Source organism: Limulus polyphemus, unplaced genomic scaffold, assembly GCF_000517525.1.
Source record: "Limulus polyphemus unplaced genomic scaffold, Limulus_polyphemus-2.1.2 Scaffold61, whole genome shotgun sequence".
Classification (NCBI taxonomy): Eukaryota; Metazoa; Arthropoda; class Merostomata; order Xiphosura; family Limulidae; genus Limulus; species Limulus polyphemus.
In genome coordinates this window covers 924,974-938,154 of record NW_013665671.1, presented here as the reverse complement: position 1 = coordinate 938,154, position 13,181 = coordinate 924,974, and the positions used below count along the sequence as shown (strand labels likewise).

The 13,181-nt window shown below is 30.6% G+C and overlaps 1 protein-coding gene and 1 long non-coding RNA gene across 2 annotated transcripts in view; one reads left to right on the top strand and one right to left on the bottom strand.

The window, feature by feature from the left end:
• LOC111087144 overlaps positions 1–2,702 on the bottom strand; it is a 4,345-nt gene extending 1,643 nt beyond the window's left edge. The window contains exons 1-2 of the long non-coding RNA XR_002611864.1: positions 2,637–2,702; positions 1,799–1,926 (exon numbers count right to left, since the gene is read on the bottom strand). This is a non-coding gene — a long non-coding RNA (uncharacterized LOC111087144). The remainder of the gene's footprint in view (positions 1–1,798; positions 1,927–2,636) is intronic.
• A 4,133-nt stretch (positions 2,703–6,835) lies between these two features.
• LOC106464561 overlaps positions 6,836–13,181 on the top strand; it is a 28,315-nt gene continuing 21,969 nt past the window's right edge. The window contains exons 1-5 of the mRNA XM_022392805.1: positions 6,836–7,019; positions 8,170–8,250; positions 9,045–9,133; positions 10,163–10,292; positions 12,722–12,861. Coding sequence (XP_022248513.1) covers positions 8,181–8,250; positions 9,045–9,133; positions 10,163–10,292; positions 12,722–12,861 — 429 coding nt within the window. The 5' untranslated portion in view covers positions 6,836–7,019; positions 8,170–8,180. The remainder of the gene's footprint in view (positions 7,020–8,169; positions 8,251–9,044; positions 9,134–10,162; positions 10,293–12,721; positions 12,862–13,181) is intronic.

The window sequence follows — 13,181 nt, the reverse complement described above, 5'->3', positions numbered from 1 at the left end:
CTACCACCATATATTTTAAAGAATCTAGTTGGTGCTGTAAAATATGGGTCTGTTCCGAATAACAGAGTTGCGATCTTAATCATAATGTTGGTTACTATCGAGTGTCACTTTCTAACTTGCTGTGTATTGACAAAAAGTCATGATATCTAATTGAAAGTAACTTAGGTGTGAAAATGGGTACGACCTAAAGGAATAAAATCAAAATTGGTGGCCAAACTGGTAGCTACACTTACAGCATTGATAAGGATTTTACAGCAAATATCCATTCATTAGTTAGCCAGGCTGCGTTTTTTGCTCAATCTGTTTTTGGCCACACCTTTTTTTCACATCTAAAGTGTTTTTTATTACATTTTCTTAGCATGAAAGATTCTGGGGCTCTAGGTCCAAAATTCATGCTTGAAATCTTGGAGTTGTATGTTATATAATCAATATCAGGAAAACAAAAGAAATTTTGAAATTATTCAGAAGTAAAGAATACTATGGCTTGCTCTCATAGTTACACTTTTTATTTACTTTTGTACAAAATTAGCTTGGTATTAATAGGTTAGGCTTAGACAGGAAAAAATTGAGTGACAATTACTGTTGAGTTTTCGAGAAAAAATAAAATAAATTCGATGTATGATAATGGCCATAGATTATTAAACTAGATTTATAAAACATTATTTTCTTTAGTTCTCTGCTTTTATTACATAACTTCGCAGCCGAAGCGCTCATCATCTGTGAACTGAAACTTTCCTACATAGAGGCTTTCATTACAGTAATGTTAGTAGCCGAAACTTAATGATATTGTACGAATCTTAGATAATTAGGAATAGTTGCTTTCAAAGTGTCTGTTATTGTTATTGACATAGTTGCTATTTACATCTGGAATTTCATTGCTTTTCACTGCGCATGCGTGATAAAGATAATCAGAATAAACAATGAAAGTCACGGAGAAAAAAACCCAGTTATCTTTAAGGTTTAATTCGAGGTGAGAAAGGTAGATATTTAGATAAACTGAGTATTGCAAATGATTCAATAAATCTCCCTGATCCTTATTTTTTGACTGCTGAAAATATTATATTAAAACTGTCTTGATTTGTCCTACAACGACCTGCACAACTGTCATATAAACAGAACTGGGCCTTTTGCTCAAGAGGAAATGAAGGTCTACGCGACAGTTGATGGTTATATATATATATATATATATTCTTTTCGGGGCATGTAAAACTTATGGGGTGTCTTATAATGGATTAGAGACTACGAACACAAAAGGTCAGTGCCAAACGCCGTCCACTTCTCCTAAGCAGCATTACACAACATAATCAAAAAGGGATATCCATCTGGAAACAAAGCTGATGCGGTATGGGTTCACCAAGATACAGCTTCCAGTCATTCCTGATGTTCAACCGTTGTATATCTCTGGCAGATGGATTGTGGAAGATGTGGTGTGTTTTGTGGACGACATGGAAACACCGATTCAGGTATATTGTTATGATGCATGTTCGTTAGGTAAAGCATAAATGTATGTAACGATATAGTGTGCCTTCAAAATCGTTTTATTATAATGTATTCAAGCATCTATATAATAATAAACAGCAGCTTTAATTTCTCATCTTAACAGGATTTTGATAGGCATGGATTGTACTTCTTATACTATAAGGAAAGGTACAATGTAAAGTTGTATATGATATGAGTATAAGTATTAGTTCTGGATCCTTGTTCTAATATAAGATAGTTATTAACACCTTAATTAAAACATTATATGCTTTAGTGGTTCTTCTATTTCGTGGTATTTGTAATGGAATAAAAACTTTACCTGAAGTAAGTCTTCAGCAGTGTTGTCACTTACTGACAAAGCATCATTTTCTCCAGTCACAAATGTAGAGTTCTCTGTGATAAAGCTGTCCACTATATATTCTTCTGTTCGGTCTGACTGCAGTTTTCCTTCAAAAGATAAATCCATTTGTTTGGCTTGTTCTGATGTGACATCTTTTTCCATTACTATTATCGCGGGGGATACTTTGCTAAATATACAGCCCATCAAAACAGTCAAGGAAATCAAGAAACACCATTTAAGTTCCCATATCTATCTACTGTAAGTTTCTCTTAGGTTTGCTGTCTACTTCTACTACTCATTTCATAGAGTTTTAGAAATTCTGCTATCGGTGGATTTCCATGAAGTCAAAGTATATGAAAAATTCCCCTATGAACAACTTACACTACGCTAAAACCAAAATTAAAAGAAGTCTAACAAATCTATTCAATAGAATATTTACCGATGTATTCTCTAGAAGAACACATTACTGTGAATGAATGTTTCCCCAACACTTATCTATGTAAAATCAATACTGGCGCTCATAAATTACTTACACTGGCATTGTGTTTACCATGGCAACGTCGTCTATACTAAAGAAGTTTCCCTTATTACCACTAGATGGATAAAATAACAATAAATGGTTTAATAATTATCTTAATTTACTTATTTAGAGTTGTGAACTTGGAGTTTGGTATTTCTTTTGATTTTTAGTAATGCTTCCAAATCAGAAAACTTAAGATTCAGATATGACATTCTTAATTTAGAACTTCTGACCAACAGCACATGTCACCTACACGGTTACTCTTGACTGTCTATGGATGTCAGTGCTAGGACTCACCTACAGCTGAAAGCGCAGAGCGTGTTCAGTGTCATTCTATGGTTCGAGCCTTGAGCCTATACACTTATGATATATATTTTTGATTATAAGATATCATTGGAATTATTATAATACACTTATTGACATTTGAGATTATAACTTAATCTATAGCTAGAGCTTGTTCAGTCACTAAAATACATATGGTCAGTTTGCACCGTATAGCGGAGGGTCTCGAGTAATCCGCATGCAGATTTGCAGTTGCTTCCACTGTAAACTTTAACCGAAAGTAAAAATCATCGCTATCGAAACAAATGTTCCTCTTTAGAGATTTAATTTTATTGTATTTTTTTTTCCAGAAGCTTAATTTAGAAAATATTTAGTTCTTGTTTTATAGATATTGAAATATCTTTCTATCAACCCAACAGTTATTTTATAAAAAAATATTTATTATACACTGGATGTTTTCACTCATTTTTATCACTTTAATTTACCTAATCCCCCTTGGACAGGTAAGTCTTCGGACTTAGAACGCTAAAATGAAGGGTTCGAATTCCCTCGGTGAAAATAACAGATAGCCAGCCCGATGTAGCTTTGCTATAAGAAAACACACACACTCATTTACCTGATTTGTATTTTTAGTTTTATTCTACTTTTAACTGATAGTTTTTCGAAAATAAACTCACTGTGTAATTTTCTAATCCCCCAGTGTTTAAGGATAAGTTCTAGGGGCTTATAACGCAAAAATATTGAACACGGTCCATTGTGTAGCTTTGCCCTTAAGATAAACAATATAAGATTTTAATTAAACTTATTTATTTATTTCTCAAAGCAACATAATTTTCTGTTCCCTAGAGAACCTACTTGTAATTAAATAGTTTATGCAATAGTATTCCTTTTTATTGGTGTCTGTATTTGACTTAAAGTTTATTGAAGCAAAACAATCTGGTAAGTTATTGTATCATATTAGATAACAATTATAATCAAGAGATGGCATTTCGAGGTCGTGCAACTTTTGAAATCACGTTTCTTCAGAATCAAAATGTATAAGATAGAACACGCAGACTGGTTGTTTATCATTCTGATTTATTTAATAACTAATGTATAGAATATTTCTATAAAGTAATACTTCAACATTAATACTTTCTGACTACAACAAAGCTCAAATGAAGATAATTAGTGTTAAAGTTCTTAAACCAGTTGGAAAAGTGAAATGTTTGCTTATAGAAACATTAAACTACTTGCAATATTTCATTTTTAATGAAATTATGACGTCAATACTAAAATATTAAATAGGTGAACTTGTCTTTTTTTTTTCTCACGAAGAGTTAGCTACAACCGTATAATGCTTCAGAAAGTTGACATTAAACAAACGGCATAAACTATATTATAGTTATTTTGAGATAGCAAGTTCTACATCAATTTTGTTTATCGTTGATTTATTATTCCTTCTATTGTTTAGTTCAACTATGAATTTTTAGTTATATTAAAGTGCTAACTCAACTTCTAGCTAGAGAATGTTGAATTTGAGTATGTTTGTATTATGAAACTGACACAAGTTTTTCCTAGCGTTGACGAGCATGAGATTTAATCTTGTGATCTAATCACTAAATAAAACCCTGCCTTAAGCTTAAATAAGCTAGTTTACGAAATATAGTAAAACGTATTATTGTTGAATGTTACTCAGTATTGTTATTGATCTTAAAATTGTTTAAGCTCGGAATATTGTGTTTTATTTTTTATGGTTATTTTTCCTAATTACTATATTTATTGAAATGATTATTAGCAATGATATTTATGTTTTATTGTTAATTAATGTTAGTACCAAGTCTTGGCCAGGACTGTGTTTTTGGTAGGTGATAAACTTTGTATTCCAACTGTTTCAAAGTTTTATTTTGGATTTCTGTGTCTGTCAAAGTTTAATAAATTCGTTTTCTGTTGTTGTTATTCAACCCTGTTTTAGTCTGTTACACAATGATACTCTTCTACACACTTTATGCTTGTAAATATAGACTTAACATATTTGTTGGTCATAGGTTGTTACTAAAACGCACGCAGGAAATGATTATTTTTGTTTGTTTGTTCAGGCAATTCTCGACTTAATATCCTTATCATAAAGTTTAGAAACATGTTTGTTTCATTATCATCTTACACAAGTCAGTAAAACGTATTTTCTATGTTATCTAAAAGGGCTATCATCAAGAGACAATCAAAACTGGAACAGGGGGCGTTGTCACTTTGATCAAGTAAGCAAGTTTTTCCACTTAATTTAAACTTATTTGAGAATTTCTCTCTAAATCACTTGTTTGTTCTAGTTTGTAAAGCTATCAAAAACAGAGATGCATCCATATCATTTTAAAACATGATAAAACTTTACTTGTTACTCTTTACATAATGAATACAGTATTGAAATAAATATTTGTGTAATTCGCCGCTATTAATGTTTACCGATTTACCTTCCCTATGTTTAATTCAAATATTTAATCAGTACCCATATTGCATGATAAAATAAATGTTGTTGTTTTGTACGCTCATAAACAGGTTTTCTCTCTTCTAATCGCATTTATTTAAGTATCTATAATTTGTTCCTTTGTTTTAGCCCCACGCTAAACTACTTCACTTAAATGTATTGGGGATTTTTACAAAATTTCAAAATGTATTGAATTAATATTTAACTATGAATTTAAACACTTTTATAAAGAATAATAGATTTAATTGATCCAAATGACATCTGGACATTTTTCACGTTAAAGTATTGTTTGTAGACTCTTGAAATATTTCATTTCTCTAAATAGACATAGAGTATTAGATTAATACTCATACCCCCTCCCTTTGAACTAATGATTGTTTTATTGTGTCTTACACTTAATTCGGAAATAATTTATATTAATGACTTTATTGCAAGCATGAAACAATAAATATAAAATCAGTTCAATATTTTAATTTCCTGAGATGCAAAAACTTTGTAGAGCGCTTTTTGTTTGTTTGTTGATAAGCGCAAAACTACACAATGGGTTATCTGTGCTGTTCCCTACCCACGGTTTTTAGCGTGACAAGCTTTCAGACTTACCGCTGAGTTCAGAAAGTTCAATCAGAGCTTCGGAATTTTTCTATACTTTGCAGGTTTATAGAGAAAATACAACTTTTTTTTTTACTTAGACTTTATAACCAATATTGTTCAATATAAATGTTTGGCTTAGACTGCTAAAAATATAGAGTAAAGTTGGTTAATGAAACCGCAAACTACCTGATCCGTCAAGATTAGTGTACAAAATGATACTGTATAATCTGTCAAGTCAGTTTAGTTCTGAATTAATCACAAATCTGTTTTAAAACTAAACACGTTCTAACATAATTTAAGGATTATGAAACATTCCATAACAGAAGCGCCGTTCTATGGCCAGAGGAAAATAATACAATACAAATCATCATCAAGGATAATGAACTAATACTTTTTATACGTAATTACACGAATTAAAACATACTAAACACTAGGAGCTGTCAGCTACCAAACACAGTTGCTATTATTTAAAGCGCATATCTCCACTACAAATGGCAAAAAAATGCTGTTATTAAAATATAAGACAGTGTAAGCTATAACTTCATAATTTAAAAACATGAAAGTTAAGCTTGCTGGGCTTCGTATAATATTCATTAATACATCTAGAAAATTGCAGGTTTTATTATTTTAATACTTTTGAAAACGAAAAAGATAGTGAAATAAATCCTGCAATCAAACGTTAAATATTTTGGGATCTGCACACATTACTCTCCTTGTAATTGGATTATTGAAAGATTATAAACATCCAAGGGCGTTTAGTTTTTATGATTTCAAGAATATTAATAGTCCATAATCTCAGTGAACAAACTCATCAAAGATAAAGTAGAAAAAATAATGTGTGTAGCATAGGGAAAGTTATTATATAAAACATTCGTTAAAATATATTTTCAAGGATGTAAGAACTACAAATATTATATTTTTTCACTTTGAAAGGCCATAAAAATTATATTGTCAGCGTTAAACGCATGTAAATCTGTTTTGTATAATGTTAATAATATTTTAAATACCACCACCGTATAAATAATATATCCTTCATGCTTATTGTTCAATTTAATTATATTGTTTTTAGATTGTTTGGCAGTCAATGTTATCTTTTGTTGATGTACTGTCCAAAGTTCGTGGTGGGAGTATTCTAAGTTTATCACAGGCCTATCTTGTGTGTTACTCCTCTTCTGACACCAAACGAAGTCTGTGTGACAAAGGATTTTGTGTAAATCTGAGAAACTTAAAACTACTGTTTTCTGTGCACTTTCTAAACAAAGTTAATGTTTGTTTAGGCTCAGCTAGGAGATCCTATAGACATTCAATTTTCTTGTGTGACTGGATGGTGATAGAAAAACTTGAATGTAAGTTGGTTATGTTCTCTTTAGGAATCAGAAGAAAAAAAAGAGACTAAAGCTTTCATCTTAGGTGTAGTGAATCGTATTTGCTACTATCGTAATTACAGGAGAAGTGAGTTCGTTTTGTCAATTAGATTACAATAAAAGCTGAAACTCTTCTTTACTAGCTATTATACTTAATTATCCATTAGTTAAACACTGATAATTTTATAATATTTTATACGAATTCGAAAATTTGATTGTTTCTGTTTAGCAAACCACATGTAAACATTTTAGGATAACCAGATAAATTTATTTTTTTCCTTGAGGAAAATTCGGTAATATATTAGAGTGAAGCCTTAACCAAATATCTACAGCAACTATCTTATTATAATTTTATAGTTTTAGAGAATAAGATTCGCTATTACAATTACTTCCATACAAATTGTGTAAACAATTCAGATACTAATATATAAATCTTTCTTTATAATAATTCCATAGTTTATCGTAGTTTCAGGAGTTCGTGAAATAAAAAAAAAATTGTAAGATATTTTGAGGAATTTTATCTAATAAACCTCTTTTTGAGAAACGTTTAACAACTAATATAGAAGCTAGATATTAACACGCAAAGTTTTTAGGACGTTTTCTGAACGTTACAGTATATATATTTAAGGTGAGCAGAATCACAAAAAATATAAGAAAACGTAAAATATAGAAGCCATCATTTATAACAACAAATGTAATATATTCATTGTGAATACCATTTAAGTAAGCAATTGTTCTTAGTTAGGCTCCAATAAATGATTTCCAGTGCCAATTTTGTAAGCGAAATCAGGCTAATTCACTAGCACATTTAAAAAACAAAAACTTGCCGACTAACTGCTATACCTTAACGAAAGTGTACGCTAACTTAAATATTAATAATAGCAATTTCTTAAGCAAGATTTTTGATCATTTTTTATCATGACAATAAAAAAGGAATATTCAGAAAGACATTTTTACATTTCTATTCAACTTGCTAAGAAGCCATGTAACGTCCATTTAACTTTAAGAAATATTTGTGTTTAAAGTATTCTATACTAAAGTATTACAAAAAACATCTATATTAGGAAGTTAGCACTTTGATAAATGTAAGTTTCGCAACTTTTCAATAATTTACTCTATTTTTACCACCTAGAATCTTTCAAAATGCAGCTGGTCAGAGCTACTAGACTGTCACTTCTTGTCACGTGTTTGATAGGTGTAGAACAAATAATAGGTAAGTGAAAAATTATCACTTTCTTTTAAAAACAACAGACAGAAACATACAATAAATCATTAATAAACCGCCTTTATACACAATAGGGAGGTAATGAAATATAAGCTAGATATGAGTTAATATGAACCGAAATCTAACAAAGCATCGGAATCCAATAAGCTTAATATCCGTGATAAAAATGATAAACGTTATTTTTTGTTTGTTTTTTTATTCTTCAGCTTAACTGTTGAGCTGTAGTATAAAATGAAGGACCTTCTGAGCTGTGAAACAGAAGATAAACCTGAAGGCTATTTTTACATACAACTGTCTTAACAATTGTGACAGCGGTATGTCTGCGGATTTACAACGCTAGAAACCGGGTTCGATACCCGTGGTGGGGAGAGCACAGATAGCCCATTGTGTAGCTTTGTGCTTAACTTCAAACAAACAACTGCAAGAGAAAAAATATCTGCATTTCAGCTACTTTAATTAATCAAAGGAACAGTCAAAATCTCGAGGATGGATTCTTGATTTAGATCCAGCTCTAGCCTTAGGGATTTAATTCACAGATATATAGAAATTGTTCCATTTCGCAAATGTTATTCCAGGAAATCATATTCTGTTTTCATTTTGAAATCATTTACTGGCGAGACACTGTAATTACTTTGATCAGTAATAAAAGCATCTAAACAATTTGATGTTTCTTAACTTTTTTGCAGTAAACTAAGCATCTCACGATTTTTTACAGTAAAATCTAATCTAAATAATTATTCACCTTTGCCTTGCTCTGATGTATATTTATTTATTTTGATTAGCTGATAAAACTGATCCAGAATTCCCCAACATCGAACGTATAACTTATGGCTCATACCAGTCGACTGTAGAAGTGTCCATAAACCCTGAGGTAAGGCTATAGAAAGTTTGTTAAAATACAATGAAGTAAACTAAAAGTAATATATAGTGTTAGTTGACTATAGTTCTCTTATTTTTCAAAATATTTAAACTTTATTATATGTCTTACTTCTTATAGTGTTAAGAAACGGATTAAAGCTGTAATTTTTTCACATGAAAGGGTTCATTTACTACATTAGTTTTGTATTGAACATTAATGTATTTTCCATCACGTCTGAGTAGCAATGCCTAAAATAATACTTAGATGACAAAATAAATTCAAGGCCAGCTTAGTAGGTTTACTATGTATATTTAAAACACTGTCATTGAGTGTTACCTATCGTCAACGTGCCGTTTTTGGTGTTCGCAATAATATGCTATAACTTAGAAATTCTGTAAAAAAAGCATACTTAACTTGTGTTAGTCCAAATCCATTCATAAGTTAGTTGTAAAAAAATACTAAAACTCCATGCTCCGATTGGCAGATATGTTAAAATACATCCTGCTTCTCTTCAATACATACATACCTCTAAAGCAACATAGGTAAAAGTTGTTATGTTATATTGTATAACATCTTTGCATTAGGTCTTCTATAAGTGTGTGTATTCCTACTGGTAATCCATAAAATAAATCTTGGTCTAAATTCACTCTACGAAATACTATAAGAATAACCTTATAAATCAGAAAGTCAAAGTATGTTAGTACAAGACCGACATGATGATAGCAATCAGCAGACTAACGATTTGTCAATTGTTGTTTATCCTCAGGAATATTCATAATGTAAACATTATCCATCAAGAGAGTCTAGTGATTGCTAACATAATGTTACTTCCATATTACCAATATCGTTTTTTTTCTTCTTCATCTCTTTTTTTCTTTTTTTTGTATGGAACAGTTTGAGTTATTTAGTAGACAAAGTCATGATGTTTTCTACAAAAAATAAATAAATGTGTCACGAAATATTTGTATTCGTTTTTATATCCAGATCGTTAAAAATATTAGATTTAGTATATTATAATTCGTCAGATTTTAATTTTGCTAGAACTCTTCCGTATATGTCACTGAGTATTATGAAGAAGTTACAGAACGAGGAAGACTGGATTTGATGATTGATGGAAAGCATACAACATTAGTGTACGACAAAGAAACTATGCAGATGATGGGTGTGATGGGTAAGTTTAACTATAGTTATTGAAGAAGTTCCAATAAACATATAATCAATTTTACTTTCAGTGAGATACATCTGCCTGACCTTGTAGAAAGATACGCTATTGGTTGTTACAAATGGATTTTGTAATATTTATGTATTTTGCTAAACTGTAAAACTATTAAAGTGTAATTGAAATATTTTCATATCTGTGACAAGGTAAATTACTGTTACAAAAGTAATTTAATCATTCACTCAGTTCATTTCTATGAAAACCAGGCAACTGATGATCAGTTACTTGATCGGAAATATCTATGCTGTAAATAGTAATATCACATAGGTTTGTCTCAATTGTAATTTTGAAGTAAATCACAGAGTTTAATTATTAATTAGCCATGGCTAGATCCCAAAGAAAGATATTTGGGCGCTTCACTTGTATAGAAAATAATGAGACGAGAATGAAAGTGATCAGAAATAGCACATTGCTACTAACTGGCTACAAGTGTCGTTAACATAATCTGTAACCGTTTAAAAACCAATGGTGTAGCTGTTCCGGCACGTTGCCAAGGTAGACCCTCACACCTGGCTCGGTACAGTACCAAGGACATCACTAGGGTCCTTAGCGTGGAAGTGATTGAGTATGTCTCAGTATCTTATCATTATTGTAATTTTAAAGTTGAAGCATTGGTACTACATTGATCTTGCATTTAGTCGTCACAATAGTCCATAGTTAAAGAAATCTCATCAATTATATGTGTAAAGACAATTCTAATAAATATTCATTTGTGAAAGTATGCCTATTGACTTATTATTTCAATTTTAGATAGGCATAGTTAAAAATTATAAAATCCAATCATACTTAAATTGCTTTGCACAGTGAAGGTAATTCTAACATATACCAAAAAGGTTAACGTAATCCAATTATGACAAGGGTGATGATTTAAATCTTAAGAAGAACATCTTAACCAACGGAAATATTGAACATCTACAAGTTTTTATAGTACAATAGCTATGTTTTATAGATTATTGCCATGAAAATCGTTATTGTTTAGATGATTTTCAATTTATAAATTAAAAGTAATATTGTTTGAAAGTTAAATATGTTAACTGTTGATATTTTTGTGTTTTTGTTTTATATTTTATGTTTTCCCAGATACACAACGTTAAGCATGAGAGCTTATAATGCTAAAACTGTTGAGTGAACACAATGGATATAGCCTATTATGTAACTTACACTTGAAACCTAACTACGGGTTTATGTACATTGTTCAGAGTATCTAGTGCAAGTATAATGATGCATATGAATATTAATTTTAATCCATGCATGAGCTACTTATATAATTTAAATGTGTTAACAATTATTTTAATTCTAGTTATACTGATAGTTCCATTGGGGGGGGGGGTAAAAATTGATTCAATACAAGCAGATAAAAATTCAACCATGATATCATATAATCTACAAAGATTAACTTTCCAACATGATATACAACCTGTTTAATGTGTTCTGAAATTGGAATTCTCATTTGCACAATAGTCATATTCATTGTTTGGTCAGAAAAGAGTAGCTCACGAGTTGGCGAGGAGTGCTGTTGATTAGTAGCCTTCCATCTAGTCTGTAAGTTTCAAATTAGGGACAGGTATGCACAGGCAGTCCTTTGTGTAGCTGTGTAGCTTTGAAGAAAATTCTAAAAACAAAACATACAACATTCATCCTAATCCTTGTGAATTTATAACCACCCTCTATACAAGTGGTTCTCAAACCTCGGTACATGTATATGAGAATGTCCTTATAAGGAAGAGCAATATGGATAATCTGAAAAAAAAAGATAATAGATGTCACAGAATGACTAGGTTTTGAATAATTCAAGAATTGATTTCTTCTTCAGAACTAATTTAATTTACTCGCGTAAATATTTTGCATTTGTCAAAAAAATCTCATTGAAAAGTGACTTCTATTAGGAAATATATATAATGCTGAATCTACTTAACTAATTATTATTAGAATATTACTCGTTCGAGGATTCAGTTTTTCTAGCTTTATTTTACGCTTTCCTTTAACGTAGAAAATCATGATATTTATTAGAATCAAGCTCAAAGTTTCACATATTTTATATGTATATAGATACAGCCCATAAATGCCAACAACGTATAATAAATAAGCATAAATCCACAATTTGATACTAAAACAAGTTTAAACAAGAAATAATTCTCAGTAGCCGGCCGCGGTGTAATTAGTTCTGAAATAGGTCAAGAGATGGAGTCGTAAGCTAAAAGTTTGTACTACGCATATATATGTCCAACCAATTTTGTGTTATTAGTGTTAAACGAGCTGAATGTACGATTGTTTTAGCAGATTATTTTATGGTATAAGAATATCTAAACACAAAATAATGATTCACATTTTAATTGACAATCAAGAATACATAATGTTTTTCTATATCTAACAAATTACAGACAATACCTGTACAGTTATAAACATCACGAGTGCACTCCTTAACTACGAGAGTTTTTTCTGGGGGTGGTTAGATCATAGACCTGGTCACTTGCTGATTGGACCATCAGCAATACTTCGTAAGGCACTGGATAATAAACCGGTAAGGCTATTTTAGCTGTAACTAGTAGGAGGCAACTATGATACGTTTGTGCTATATAGTTAGTTTAGCCTTTTAATTTTTAAGGTTCTGTGGCAACTAAAATAACTTATATTATTAATAAAACGAGTTTTATTTTTCATGCTTGTGATATTTGAAAAATAACATCATTTGTTTCTTATTCTTCTAGCTTAGAAAGGCGAACATTTTCTTTTTATGGAAATTTCAAACATTATGGAACATTCATGCTTGTTTTCGAACAACGTGTTTATAACTGGTTTTGAAATGTGTTGGTCTTATTCTTGATCAATCATATATTGCCA